The 16,244-nt window shown below is 34.9% G+C and overlaps 1 protein-coding gene across 1 annotated transcript; it reads left to right on the plus strand.

The window, feature by feature from the left end:
- Window positions 1–567: 567 nt before the first annotated feature.
- LOC108459001 (pentatricopeptide repeat-containing protein At2g33680-like) lies at window positions 568–4,480 on the plus strand. The gene is made up of 2 exons (XM_017758376.2): window positions 568–2,847; window positions 4,419–4,480. The coding sequence occupies exon 1, from the start codon at window positions 580–582 to the stop codon at window positions 2,845–2,847; it is 2,268 nt and encodes a 755-aa protein (XP_017613865.1). The 5' UTR covers window positions 568–579; the 3' UTR covers window positions 4,419–4,480.
- The last annotated feature ends 11,764 nt before the right edge of the window (window positions 4,481–16,244 follow it).

Consider the following 16,244-nt stretch of genomic DNA (forward strand, 5'->3'; position numbering starts at 1 on the left):
GGGGTTCGAAACAAGGTTTGGAATGCTCAAGGACTACGTGTGTATTTTCTGGAAACAGGTGTGTAAAAACACTGCCCCACTCGTAACTCGACAAAAGCCGAAATAAGTGACCGTTGACGCAACACGAGCGTGCACTCGCTCGTGTCGTAATCTAAATTATATATATAATTACACATGATAAATCTCAAATTTAAATAGAGGAAACTTTTGGGGGTTTGGAAATAGAGACGAAGGCATAAGGCATCATTAGCTTGCTAGTTATTTTTCACTGCATTATCTTTTTTAAAACATATCTTTGGTCTTCTTTTTTGCAACTTTCTAGCAATGTTAATGATTTGAACTAAATCATTATGAGAATTAAATTAGTCAAACAAAATTTTTGGGACTGAATCCTCAAATTACATGGACAGAAAACCAAAAATTAAACTAACAGAAACTGTTTATCGGGTCAGTTTTCTCATAGGCCCGATTTTGGGTCCAATTAAGCCCAAGCCAAATTTCAGCCCAGGAGCAAATATGTGCCTTTTTTTTTTTTGAATTTATTTATTAATTAATTTGTTTGATTCAAATCAAATATCCATGGAAGCTGCTTATGGCGCCACCGTTCTTCTTCATCCCTTTAAACCCCAAAATCCAGTGTTTTTAACAAAAGCTAAGCTACCTGTTAAGGCCAAATACCCATCTTTAAAAAAAGTCAATTGCTCCATCTCCAGCATTTCAACTAATAAAGAGCTGATTCTCGCTGAAGATTGGCCTCATCTTCTCAAGCTCTCCATCGGGTCTGGAAATTTCTTGTTGGGTCAAGCAATTCACGCTTTTTTAATAAAATCCAACTCTTCAAATGACGTTTTTCAAGGAAATAATCTTATCAATTTTTATACTAAATCCAACGAACTGGATGATGCCCGAAAGGTGTTTGATGAAATTCCTGTTAGAAACACAATCACTTGGACTACTTTAATTAAAGGGCATTTAAACAATGGAGACTCCGAATCCGTGTTTAGAATCGCTCATGATATGTATTTCTCTGGTGAGAAGTTCAACGAACATACTTGTTCGGTGATTTTACAAGCGTGTAGCGAGGAAGAAGACCTGATTCGAGGTGAGCAAATCCATGGTTTTGTTATAAAAAGTGGGATTGAAGGGAATGCTTTTGTGGGTACTTCTTTGATTTCCTTGTATTCAACGACTGGTTTCTTAAATGAAGCGGAAAATGTTTTTAACAACATTAGCGTCAAGGATGTTCAGTGTTTGAATTACATGATTTTGGAGTATGGAAAGGCTGGGTTTATGGAGAAAGCTTTTCAGGCTTTTGTTGATGTGTTAAGCTCAGATTTGGAGCCAACCGATTATACGTTTACTAATATAATAAGCACATTTAATGAAAATGTAGGCATTGAGGAAGGGAGACAGTTGCACGGGCTTGCTGTTAAGTATGGAGTCGTCAATGTGACCTCTTTAGGGAATGCTCTGATTACTATGTATGGGAAGCTTGGAATGGTTGAAGACAGTGAGAGAATGTTTCATTCTTTGAGTGAGAGGAATTTGATTTCTTGGACTGCGCTTATATCAGGTTATGTAAGAAATGGTTGCAGTGAAAGTGCTGCTGATATATTCTTGGAATTATTTTACCATGGAATTTACTGTGATCCAAGTTGTTTAGTAACTGTGCTCGATGGCTGCTCAGAGTGCAGAAACTTGGATTTGGGAGTTCAGCTCCATGGATTTGTGATTAAGAGTGGTTATCTGTGTGATGCCAATATTGTGACTGCACTAGTAGATATGTATTCCAAATCCGATAACCTAAAGTCTGCAAAAGTAGTTTTCGATGGTTTCTCTAGTAAAAGTATTGCTTTGTTTAATGCTATTCTTGTTGGATTCATAAAAACAAATAGAGATGATGATGATGAAGATGCTATGGTTTTGTTTCGTCAATTGAGATTTGCTGGTATAAAGCCTGATTTAGTCACTTTCTCAAGGCTTCTTAGTTTATCTGCTAATCAAGCTTGTTTAGTAAAAGGGGAAACTCTTCATGCTTACACCATCAAAACGGGGTTTGAATCCAGTTTAATGGTGAGTAATGCTTTGATCACCATGTATGCTAAATGTGGCAGCATCGAAGGGGCTTGTCAAATATTTGATGGTATGCATTGTCGTGATTCAGTTTCGTGGAATGCCATGGTTTCTGCGTATTCTATTCACGGTCAAGGTAAAGCAGCACTTCGGCTCTTCAAAGAGATTAAAGGAGAAGGTTTTGCAGTTGATGAGTTTACCATTTTGGCTATCCTTCAAGCTTGTTGTTACACGGGGTTATGGCACAATGGGATACACATATTCAATGAAATGGAATCAAGTTACAAGATCAACCCGTTAATCGAGCATTATGCTTGTATGGTTGATCTTCTAGGGAGGGCAGGGTGCTTGTCTGAAGCCATGAATCTTATTAGCAACAGCCATTTTCGGGATTCGCGTTTGCTATGGAGGACATTGGTGAATGTTTGTAAGTTGCAAGGGGATATAGATTTTGCCATGTTAGCTTCAAAAAACTTGCTAGACTTGTCGCCTGAAGAAGCTGGTTCCTACATACTTGTTTCGAACACGTACGCCGGATCTGGAATGTTAGATGAGGCACTGAAAGTCAGGACAGCCATGAATGACTTGAAGTTAAGTAAGCAAGCAGGTTGTAGTTGGATTGAAATTGATAATAAGGTCCATTGTTTTGTGGCAAGTGACAAGGATCATCCAGAAAGTAGTGACATTTATGCAAAGTTGGATCAGTTAATGGATGAAATCAAGTGGAAGAATTGTGATATCAATGATCCTCATTCGATTGGTGAAATTGTATAGGTATGGATAAATTTACAACATTGCTTAACTAATAAATTCATGGTGTTTTCTAACTTTTTGAAAATTTCTTTGCCAGTAGTTGAAGTTAGAATTAGGTTGTGAAATCAGCCTTCAGAAAATGATTTTGAAAAAATAATAAATATTTCTTTTATGTTTGGATGATTCTGTTTTTTATTAATTTGACAATTTTTTTAAAATTAATTTTCGAAATTTATTTCGATAAAACAAATATTGCATAAATTGTATTTATTACAAAATATTTTAAAAGTATTTTCCTTAACCATCAAAGTTTAATTTATATTAAGATAATATTTTATAGACTTAAATAATAATCAATATATGATTAAAACTTAGTTCGAACTTACATATATTATAAATATAAGAGCAGACAGTAGCATATTGGAGTTGGAAAGGATAAATAAAATTATGTAAGTTTTAAATAAATACTGTATTTATATTATTAAAATATTTATAAATTGTAATATATATGTATAATTAAAATAGTAACATAAATTTTCAATAAAAGATTAAGAATATTACTTAAAATATAAATTATTATAAGTGTTAAGTTTATTGTTAAAATAAAATTTAATATTAAATAATTTTATAAAATAATCAATTATATATAATTTATTATATGATTAAATCTAAATATGCATGTTTAATAATAATGAAAATTATAATATTTGAGATTAATATTGTAATATTTAGAAATTAAAATTAAAATTTTATTATCAATATAAGGGTAGACATATTTTTTTGTACTTATGTTTGAGGTAAAATTAGTGCAAAATGTCAATTTTGGAAACAATTTTGAAACATAGACCAGTTTTAATTTTTTTTTAGCAGAATAAGTTGATTTTGCTATGGTGGCGTACGAGGGGTGAAAGAATTATTTTCCGTTGACATGGCAAACCTATATGGGAAAAGTGCACCTTGTAGGATTTCCATGTTTGTATTTTTTTTTTTAAATTTTGATCATTGGATTGAGACATGATAAAATCTGAGATGAATCTTGATTTTAAGAAAACATTTCGTAGTTTTCTCAAGAATTCCAAGGATAAATTTTTAGTAAAACGCTTGTAACAGGAAGCATTTTTTAATTTCGTATAATTATGTTTGATTTTTTTTCAACATTTTTAATCATGTTTTATATTGGTGGTTGATGTTTCCTATAAAATGGAGATGATATGAAAAGATTTTTCGGAGTTAAGATAACCTTTGTGGAGAAAATTTGCATATTGGTGGTAGATGTTTCCTATAAAATGGAGATGATATGGAAAGATCTTTCAGAGTTAGGATAACCTTTGTGGAGAAAATTTTCATGTCGAGGAAAAGAGTGTTGATGTTACAATATTAAGTTGTTTTTATGCATTTTTTTTAAAACAAAGTTTATAGTTGTTGTAGCATAATTTTGATACTCACCCTAGTAGACTAATTTGTTTCAAGTAAGTAAATAATTACTTGTCGTTGTACTTTATTTATAATATTTATTTTTATTTGACTATGTATAGTCAAGTGGTTCGAGTTTGTCAACGTTTCCTATTAATATGTATCCCACTTTTGGTCAGGAATAGGAAGCAAAAAGTCCAATAACACGTTTGTGCAATGGTTTCACTGTGTTGTTGGAAAGCTCGTATCAGAGGATGCCAAAATCTTCAATGGAAAGGCATTCATCTCTTGGAGCCTTTAATTGCAATTTTGGCATACCTCGAGGTTAGTTAGTAACCTAAGCCACGACATTCTATTAACGCATTTGATTTCGACATCGACATGCTGATGTGTTATGCTGTAAACCCTTATATAGATATTCCATCAAGTTATATGGGAAGACATTTTGTAAGCAATATTAATTGAACACAGGGTTGCTGAAAACGAGTGATGTTCTCTTAACCCCTTACGTCGGCTAAGTGACTTCCAATTTGGTATATGATTCAACAACTCGGGTGATATTGAATACCAAATACAAAGTGATGAAACCAATGATAAACTATTAGAGAGGGTGACCTCAATGGTTCTAAAATTGCATTATTTTTTGAATTGAAGGCCATTCCAAATGTACTAAAAGGGAGTGACCCAACAATGTTGGAGGAATGAATGAAAATTTTAAATTGTATGAACCTCCATCCTATATGCTCAATGTTGACATTGATGCTCATAAGATTGGGGCATACAAGTTTTAAAAATTTCGACGATTTATGTGTCGGGATGAAGTTTTCCACTTAATATGTTCTTTCTGCAATAGGGTTGTACAACACAAAGTAGCCAATTAATTTCAAAGTTACTAAATCTTGTTAGAATAAATACGAGGCGAAGTGCATAAAACATTACGATAGATGTCCCTAGAAAATCATGACATCATTGAGGAAGAATACTAAATCTCGCATACTTGTATTGTTGGAAGTATTTCATAGGATCATCTGAAATTGGATTCTGTCCTTATCTCTTACATTGTATTACCTTTTGTGAAAGCGAATCCTAAAATTCTCATGGTAGTTTTGATTGTTGATATCCATAGTCAATATGATTACACAGTATACTACTACAAAGAAAGGGCTGCAAAACAAAAGGCAATGGATAAAATGTATGGTGGGATAGATAAATCATATAATGAGATGTGGCAGTGATTGACAAATAGAACTTGTGTACAACAGAGATCAAATGCTCTCAAGAAAAAAACGTTTCCTTCTTTTTTTTGGGAAATTCAAGCCATGCATTAATGCATTCTAGTATTGTAAGTCATTCGTCCAAATAGATGGTACATTCATGTACAAAAGATATGAGCATCACCTACTGTTAGTAGTTGCATAAGACAATAATCGAAACATCCTACCAATAGCATTTACAATTGTTGAACAAGAATCCGTGAATGCTTGAGATTTCTTATTGACTAACTTGATAAGGAATGTCATACCGCAAGATAGGAGATGCATCATTTTTAATAGAGCAACTAGCATACAAGTTGCGATCGATCAAAATGGAAGCTTTTGTGTAAGACCTCTTAACCGACCCAATCATCGAGTCTGAGCTATAGGATGCCACATTCGTTATCGGAGCAACTTTAGCTAAACTTAGTATGATTTAACCATTCTAGCATGCTAACAAGTATAAAACATCCTCTTGATATGTTGTATAATCATTTTCGGGTCTTATACAACCTTACAAAGCTCTTTTGCTAACCTGAGGTCGATTAAGACTTAATTGAAAATTTTTCAAAACTCATGGGCTGACATTACAATATCATGGCTATCACGTCATGGCCTCATCAATCAGTGAGTGTCATTGCGACTTCAGAAAACTCGAGGTCGCAACACCACTCACTTTCAATTTAAGTTGCGACGTAGGAACTTGTCATCGCGATGTTACCCCTTGTTTTGGCAAAAATCATTATGGAACACATTCAATACTTCATACCTAAACATTTTAATGTACATATGTTCATTCCAATTCAACAAGTCAGAATATCATGCAATTTGGGTACATAAGGCTAACTAAACTTCTTGAGATCAAAGAATTCAAATGGCATTTGAAACATATTCATGAACTTGACATAACTATGTCCTTTTCCAACTTTAACATACCAATTTACCATATTTTTCAAGTTTAAACACATAAGGCCTATGCAAATTTTGAAATAAAAAATTCAAATGGCAATAAACATGATGAAAAAACTAGGCATAAATTATACCATTTACCAACATTAACATACAAACATAACCTTAGCCCGCAGATACAATGTTGGCATTCACATTGGGATGATAATTTATATAGCAAAAGACCCTCTATAAATGCCACAACATTAGGTACCAAAATGAACATACTTTTACTGTCTTGATGATAGTGTGGTATTTGAGCTAATCCTTTTTTGTGGGTTTTGCAAACTAAGGATCTACACGTAAGAAAAGCAATGATAGGTAAACATATAATGCTTAGTAAGTTCAAATGCAATTTACAGCTCTTACCTTGGTCATAGGTGAGCATGTTGACTACCAAAGGTTTAGGCATATATATTTAGCTAGAACATGGCACTTAATGTCACAAAAAAAAAGAGCATAAGAAACATAGATGTCTATATATATTAAACATCATAAACATAACCCAAAACATCATTAATTTGTACCAATTCACATAAGTTCATCACAATTTCATATAATTTCATTAAGATACTAGTCCATGCCAATACAATTTTAGTCACTTACTTTTATAGCTTATCAAATCCGGTTCATTTTCATTTTTCGTTTTCAAAGTTCAGTTTTAACATTTCGCCCAATGGAACCCTGGTAAAAAGGGCTTGGACATGTGGGGTGAACTACCCCACACCAAAATAGCTCGTGTGAGCATAAACTACACCATACCAAAGCACTAAAGTGTAAAGCCCGTAGGCATCAAATGTATGTACACATACAAATACATCTCTCAAAACCATAAGCTATGACTATCACTTACAAATACACCACACTAAGGTCTCCAAAGAGACAATGAATACTCAATGATCCACAACAAATGCTAGATCACAAATTAATTTATCATAATTTTCATATTGTTAGTATCCCATAACAAGTGCGCATATGACCCTATTGGCATACCAATTGTATCCTATCATTTTACTAAGTTCACATGGGCATCAATCATCCATATTTGCAAAACCATAAGTTATGACTATCACATATCAATTTTCAAATTCATCGATCAAGTCTGACATGAATCACACATACAATTAGTGATACATTTAAGTTTTCTTATCATTCTTCTCGTTACCAATGAATAGATATAGCATCATTCACTTATCACAACTCATCTTAATTTATTTATGTTCCTAGCCAAGTATGCCAATTTCCACCAAAGTCTTAACATAAGTTTAAACATAATTAAAATTAAATTAAATACAAGCATACCTATCAAGCAAGGAAGGGTAGTAAGTTCCATAAGAACTTACCTTTCAAAACACAAATCGAGTAGATTTCTTACGGGGCTATTCCACAAATTTTGCCTTTCCTCTATTAGCTTAACTTTTATCCAAATCTTGTTCTATACAAATATATATGCATACCAAATCAACATCATATATTAACACACATTAGCCATTAAATGGCTCACAACAACAATGCCGTGAGATGCTTGATCCTAATCAATCCCCTTTTTTATTACACATATTTTTCATTTTATTCAATTTAGTCCCTAAACTTAGGATAAACATATTTTTCGATTCTTAGCTTTAGATCAAAATTTGATTTCACATTCATTTATTAAGAACCTCATACTTTCTATTCATAGCATAATTTTATGACAAATTTTCCATTTATCCAATTTGGCCTCTAATTTTACAAAGCTAACAAATAAGTTTATTTAACTTTACAATTTAGTCCTTTTCATGCTTTAATCTCAATATCTATCAATTTCAAGCCTATTTCATTAATTTATCAACAACAGAAATTTTCTAAAAACTTAACAATTGAGAAATTTGATAAATGGGCTAGCTAAATCAGACTCCCATGATCACAAATCTATAAAAATTACAAGAAAACGACTCGGTCTTTTCACCAAATTGATGGTCGGATGTTAAAGCTCAACCATGGATTTTTTTTCCTGGTTTTTCTTCTTTAATGGACGATGAAGTGAGAGATGATGATGGTTTTCATCTTTTTCCACTTTCTTTAATATTTATTCTTTAATTAGGCCTTAATTAATCCAATTTAATTAACTTAATCAAGATTTAATTATACCAATCCTAATACTAATTAATCTAAGTGGGATCTCACATCATCATCCACTAACTCATAATTAAAAATGGCTATTAACCATTTTGTCTCGTTGGTTAATTACTATCTAAGTCTTCAAGCCTTTTGTTAATTAAACTTAATAGCGATTGGACTTTTACAATTTAGTTCTTGAGCTTTAACTAACTATCTTATCGACTACATTATTTGACCATTCTTTATTATATTCTCATATTAACTCCATAAATATTATTGTTTTATATCTATGGACTTGGTTTACGAAAATGGGTCCTTAAAATCGCATTTTTCGGTACCACTGAAAATTAAGTCGTTACACTTTAGAATCGTATACACTATAGATATTGTATAAGGAACATTAGGGGCCAATTACATGGGAATGTTCCACAAGGATGAGGAACACCGAAAAATTATTAAAATGAGTACATAGTAAATGTTATTTTCTATATCATTTTTTAATATTTATAGTTTCAATCCATTTGGTAACATCATATTTACTTTGATAGGGTATGAACTTGTACGTTATTGATTTGATGAAATGGTAGAGAATATAAGGGCAATAAAAAGTCATGGTTTTGGATACCTAAAAGACAATGTACTCAATCATATGGTGGAGGTCTACGATACGATCATATGACAATGAACCTAGTGGAATGTATAAATTTCATATTGAAGGGGACATGTCATTTGTCAATAACCCAATTAGTAAAAGAAACATATTATCACTTATCGGTCCTATTTTCAAATACAAGATAAAACTAGATAGATAAAAGGGTGAACATATTTGGCACGATGAACTAAGGAAAGCCATAGAGGAAAATTAGACAAAATTGAACTCTATAATGGTACAGTTATACACACATACAAATATTATTTATCAGGTTATAGAGTTCCATCAATTAGATGAGGGTATTATTGGAGGATCGTATCGTGTCAACCTGCAAAAAAGACATGACAGTGAGAAATTTTAGACACTTCGTTATCCATGCTTACTTGCAATTATACCATGTGCTTTTGGTTATTAGGATTGCATGAAGTATGTTGATGATGTGTACAAACTAAAACAAATATTCAAAGTATGTATAATTTAATTCCCATCGGTCTTAAATGAAGGTAAATGGTCACCTGTTTTGAGTGCTCTATTCAAATTACTACCAAACTCTAAATTGTGATGGGTGTTAAAAGGTCATCAAAATCTAGTCAAATATGATGGATGTCCGAGAGAACATGAAAAATTGTCTACATTTGGCAAAAATTTTGGGACGAGAACTGTAGAATTGTTAATAACTTTATAATTGTTAAAAATGTAGCACCCCTTACTCGGTCCGATTGTCGAACTTGAGTAATAGAATGCTACAAACAATTACGAATCATTTACATACAAGTTTTAGTTCAAAATCTCAATTAATTATCAACATATCACATAATATCAAATATAACATGTAATTCAATCAATTTCAAGTTTATATCAAGCGTATGAAAGTTTAAAACGAACTCGATATTGATCAGGGATCAATTTGAAGCAAAAATGAAAACAAAAAGATAGGAAAAATCTGTAAATAGGGGTCATACGGTCGTGTACCCTGACTGTAACACCCCACATTTGTACCCTATGCCGGGATGGAATACGAGGCATTACCTACCTTGAACACATGCATTCCTACGTCTCTGAATCATCAAGACCTGGTCAAATTTCGAACTTTGTCTAAACTTCTTCATTATGGCCTACGATACTCCAAACATTCATTTAAAAATCAATCGGGACCAATTCGGGTCCTTCAACAAACTCTAAAAAATAACACTAGACACAGGGGCACACACCCGTGTGGGAGGGGAAACACGCCCGTGTGACCAATTCGACATGGTCGTGCTGTTGGCCCGTATGGCTCACACGGCCTAAGCATACAAGGACACACCCCTGTCCTTTACCCGTGTGGAATTAATTTCAATTTCAAACCTATAGTGGTTTTCACACGGACTAGCATACGCCCGTGTCCATGGCCTGTGTCCCTCACACGGACATGACACGCCCGTGTCCTAGCTCGTGTCTAAAAATCTTGACATTCTGTTTCTGACGTCAACAATCCTTAAGGGTTACACGGCCAAGGCATACGCCCGTGTGCTAGACTGTGTCCTTTACACGGCTAAGACACACGGCCGTGTCTTTTATCGTGTGTTTACTACCATGCATGTTGACTAGAAATTTTTACGTGTAGGGGACACACGGCCAGACAACACGCCCATAGGGCTGGCCGTGTATCTAGACACACCTTTGCCACCCTGAAACACAAAATAACAACATCCATCATGCTAAAGATCATCATAATATGATTCCCCAATCCAACAACCACATCTAAGGCCTTTACACATTTCATATTCATTAATACAACCAACAAATTACCCATTCATGAAATAACCTCTTGTATTCATATAACAGCTTTCAACTTTAGCCATTTTTGTGGCCTTTACAAAACGAATCAAAATGCTAAAATAAGCCAACACATTTGGCCGATTAACAATGACACAAAATTCTAAAGTCAGGATCCTATACATGCCATAATCAAAATAAATAAATCTAACCATACTAAGTGCTTCAATTGATAGTGTGATCAATGCCTCCAACGTCCGTTGATCTATGAGCTAATTAAGCGGCACTATAAGAAAATAGAAAGAAATAAGGTAAGCATAAAGCTTAGTAAGTTGCATGAAAATAAATATAATGACAACTTTACCAATCTTCATCATACTCACGATACAGAAATAGGTATAAGCACAACTTACTCATCACTATCCAATACCATTCACATAGCATATACTAAGCTCACATCTCACACATTTCAAATAGGTACTTGTACCACTCACAACATGGTTATACTTTTCTCGTTTAACTTAAACTGGAACTCTCGCAGTTGAACCATTTGAAATACTATTGGATATTCACTAAGCCTCAAACACAGGGTATAATGCTGATGCCATGTCCCAGACATGGTCTTACACTGGCTCTCACATATCCGTGCTGATTCCATGTCCCATACATGGTTGTACACTGACACATTTTGTAGCCGATGCATGTCCCAGACATGTCTTACACTGGCTTACATCTTGAGGCCGATGCATGTCCCAGACATGTCTTACACTAGCTCTTGTCTCAATGCCAATGCCATGTCCCAGACATGGTCTTACACTGGCTCTCATAATATGGCCGCATGTCCCAGACATGTCTTACACTAGCACACAAATGACCCGAGTGTCATGGCATGAATAACCGATTTATTTCCTAAGGTTCAACAGAAGTTCTACTATCTTAATATTCATCATACATAATTATTCCCACAAATAAGCGATTTATGCCATATCAAATTAAACACATATAATAACAATGTAGTTGTATTATTTACATACAACTTACCTCGGTATACAAAATGTAGACTACTCGTTCGGCTTAGTCCACTTGCTTTGCTTTTCCCCGGTCTAGGCCCAGATTTTGCAATTCTTGATCTATAATGATAAAAATTCACAATTTAATCATTTTAATGATCTAGGTAATCAAAAATTTATAATTGGGCAAAATGACCACTTTGCCCCTATACTTTTGTAAAATGACCAATTTACCCTTAGTTCCGAAAATTGATTTTTATCAAATTTCTTCATATCTTAAGCCTAGCCAAACCCTTTTTACTCTTATAGTAACCTAAAATTCCCATTATTTCTCACATTTACCATCTAATTTTTCAACTTATGCAAAATGGTCCCTATTTAGGGCTTCCATGAAAATTTCTTCATAAAAGTTATATATTTCACAACCATAACTCATATTCTTCCATAAAATTTCAGAAATCAACATGTCTAATAGCATGGAAAAACCCTAGACTTTCAACCATTTTGAAAAATAATCCCCTTGTTAGAAAGCTCATGCTACAAGGACCTCAAAAGTATAAAAATATTCAAGAAAACCCCCCAAAATCACTTACTTGCAAAGGTTTTAAGTTGCTGAAATTTTGAAGCTTTAAGAACCCTATAATGGCTGATATTTTCAATGGTGAAGAGAGGGAATTGAGAAAGATGATAGCTATCTTTAGGTTTATTATTATTTTATCCCTTTTTGTCACCTAACATTTGACCGTCCCTTAATTTAAGGCTTTATGTCCAGCCACTAATATAATATTGGTCTATTTGCTCAATAAAGACCTTTAATTTAATGTTCCATGACTATTTGACATTTTTAGCTATCTAAATAGGACTTTTTCACTTTATGCGATTTCGTCCTTTTCACAATTAAAGTCACAAACGCTAAAATTACTTCACCAAATTTTTCATGCATTAATATAAACATGCTATAACTCTAAAATGATAATAAAATACTTTCTCTGACTTCAGATTGGTGGTTTTAAAACTACTGTTCCGACTAAGCCCAAAATTCGGCTGTTACAATTCTCCCCCCTTAGGGATTTTCGTCGCCAAAAATCTTACCAGCGAATAAGTTCGGGTATTTGTCTCTTATGGTCTCCTCAGGTTCCCATGTGGCTTCCTTGGCTCCATGTCTATGCCACAAAAATTTCACGAGTGCTACACTTTTATTCCTCAATTGTTTGACCTCCCGAGCCAAAATTTTAACCAGCTCTTCGCCAAAAGTCATGTCTGAGCTAATCTTAACCTCTGTTGGCACGACCACATGTCAAGGATCTGATCTATATCGACACAAAATGGACACATGAAACACGTCATGAATCTTTTATAATTCTGAGGGCAAGGCCAATCAGTATGCTACCGGTCCAATTCACTTGGTCACCTCATAAAGTCCAATAAACCGTGGACTTTATTTGCCTTTCCTTCCGAATCGGAGAACCTTCTTCCACAGGGATACTTTCAAAAATACTTTAGCCCTGACTTGAAACTTAATCTCTTTTCGTTTCAAATCTGCGTAGGATTTCTGTCTATCCGAAGTGGCCTTTAGAAAATCGCGAATCACCTTAACTTTTTCTTCGGCCTCTTTAACTAAGTCAACCCCGTGTATTTGATTCTCTCTCAGCTCGGTCCAATACAAGGGTGTTCGACACTTACGCCCATACAAAGCCTGATAAGGCGCTATTTTCAGACTTGACTGATAATTGTTGTTATAGGCGAATTAAACTAGCGGCAAATACTTTTCCCAGCTGCCTTGGAACTCGAGAACACAACATTGCAACATATCTTCTAAGATCTGAATGACTCTTTCCGATTGACCATCGGTTTGCGGGTGAAATGTTGTACTTAAATCCAGTTTTGTTCCCAATGCCTTTTGCAACTTCTTCTAAAACCTCGAGGTAAACCTTGGATCCCTATCCGAGATAATCGAAAAGGGCACCTCGTGAAGTCTCACTATTTTCGAAATATACAAATCAGCCAATTTCTCAAGGAAGTAGTTGGTACGCACCGGTATAAAATATGCTGACTTGGTAAGTCTATCAACAACGACCCAAATGGAATCATTTTTCTTTGGCATCAAAGGCAGCTCTGACACAAAATCCATGGTTACTTGGTCCCATTTCCACTCGGTAACCATCACAGGTTGAAGCAAACCTGAAGGTACTTGGTTTTCAGCCTTCACTTGCTGACAAACTAGACACTTAGAAACAAATTCAGAAATGTATCTTTTCATCCCCGACCATCAGTACATTTTCTTCAAGTCGTTATACATTTTCACACTACCCGGATAGATAGACAAACAACTACTATGTGCCTCTCATAAAATCCTCTGAAAAAGCTCATTGTCCTTGGGTACACAAATTCTGTTTTGAAACATCATGCAACCATCGGTACTAATACTAAACTCTGTTCATTTACTATTTCACACTAAGCCATCTTAGCTTGCAATTCCTTATCACCTTTTTGAGCTTCACAAATCTCTTGCAGGAACATCAGTCTAGCTTTTAACTTTGCCAGTACCGAACCATCACTAGTCATAGCCAACTGAGCATTCATAGCCCTCAGGGTGAACAATTACTTTCTACTCAAAGCGTCAGCGACTACATTCGCCTTTCCTGGACGATAGTCTATTATCAACTCATATTATTTTATCAACTCCAACCATCTCCTTTGTCATAAATTCAGCTCTTTCTGAGTCATCAAATACTTTAGACTTTTATGGTCGGTGAATATCCGATATCTCTCACCATACAAATAGTGTCTCCAAATCTTTAATTCGAATACTATCACTGCTAGATCCAAATCATGAGTCGGGTAATTCTTTCGTACGGCTTAAGCTGTCTCGAGGCATATGCAATCACTTTGCCTTCTTGCATGAGTACGCACCCCAATCCATTTAAAGAGGTGTCGCTATATACCACGAATTCTTTCCCTGATTCTAGTTGCACTAAAACTAGGGCCTCGGTCAATAAAGCCTTTAATTTCTCAAAACTCTACTGGCACTTCTCTGTCCATTCGAACTTGACATCCTTTTGTAACAATCTTGTCATCGGAGTATCTATCATAGAGAATCCATTCACGAATCTTCTGTAGTACCCAGCTAAACCCAAAAAGCTTCGAATCTCTGTCACATTCATTGACGGTTTCCACTCAACAATAGCCGAGATCTTTTTCGGGTCAATTCTAATTCCATCTCCCAACACGATGTGTCCTAGGAATCCGACCTCCTTAAGCCAAAATTCACTTTTACTGAACTTGGCATACAACTGCTTATCTCTTAAGGTTTGTAAAACCATTCTCAGATGCTCCACTGTTCATTCTCATCACGCGAATAAATCAGTATATCGTCGATAAAGACCACTACGAACTTATCCAAATACGGCCGGAAAATGTGGTTCATCAAATCCATAAACATCACAAGGGCATTCATTAAACCGAAGGGTTTAACAAGAAACTCATAGTGCCCATACCTCGTCCTAAACATGGTTTTCGGTACATCTTGCTCTTTAACCCTTAGCTGATAGTAGTCTGACCATAAGTTTATCTTAGAAAACACGGGGGCTTCTCTCAACTGATCAAACAGATCATCGATCCTTGGCAAGAGATACTTATTCTTCACGGTTACCTTGTTGAGCTATCGATAGTCTATGCACAATCTCATTAACCCGTTTTTGTTTTTCACAAAAAGTATCAAAGTACCCCACAGTGAATAACTCGGTCTTGCAAAACCTTTATCGGCTAACTCTTGTAACTGAGCCTTCAACTCCTTTAACTTCGTTGGAGCCATTCTATATGGAGCAATCGAGATAGGTGTCATACCAGGGACTAACTCGATGCCAAACTCAATTTCTCTGGTTAAAGGTAATCCGGGCAACACTTCCGAAAACACATCTAGATACTCACATACCACCGGCACTGTCTCAATTTTCACTTCTGACTATTTGGTGTTCAACACAAACTCTAGGTAGGACTCATACCCTTTTCTCAAATATTTCTCGGCAGTCAAAGACGAAATCAATACTGGTGAGCCATCTGGTTCCTCTGGTTCAACCCGAAGAACATTCCCATCTTCACATTTCAACTTAATAGATTTCCTCCCACAGTCCACTATAAAATTATGAGAAGTTAACCAATCCATTCCAAGGATTACATCGAACTCATCAAATGGCAACAACATGAGGTTAGCCGAAAAACTATGACCCTTAATTGTCAAGGGACAATTTCTACATACTTGGTCAACTAACACATGTTTGCCTA

Source organism: Gossypium arboreum, chromosome 1 (genome assembly GCF_025698485.1).
Source record: "Gossypium arboreum isolate Shixiya-1 chromosome 1, ASM2569848v2, whole genome shotgun sequence".
NCBI lineage: Eukaryota > Viridiplantae > Streptophyta > Magnoliopsida > Malvales > Malvaceae > Gossypium > Gossypium arboreum.

What these genes read in the sequence shown, in the direction of transcription:
- LOC108459001 (XM_017758376.2), top strand. Translation starts at nt 580, where the DNA reads ATGGAAGCTGCTTATGGCGCCACCGTTCTTCTTCATCCCTTTAAACCC.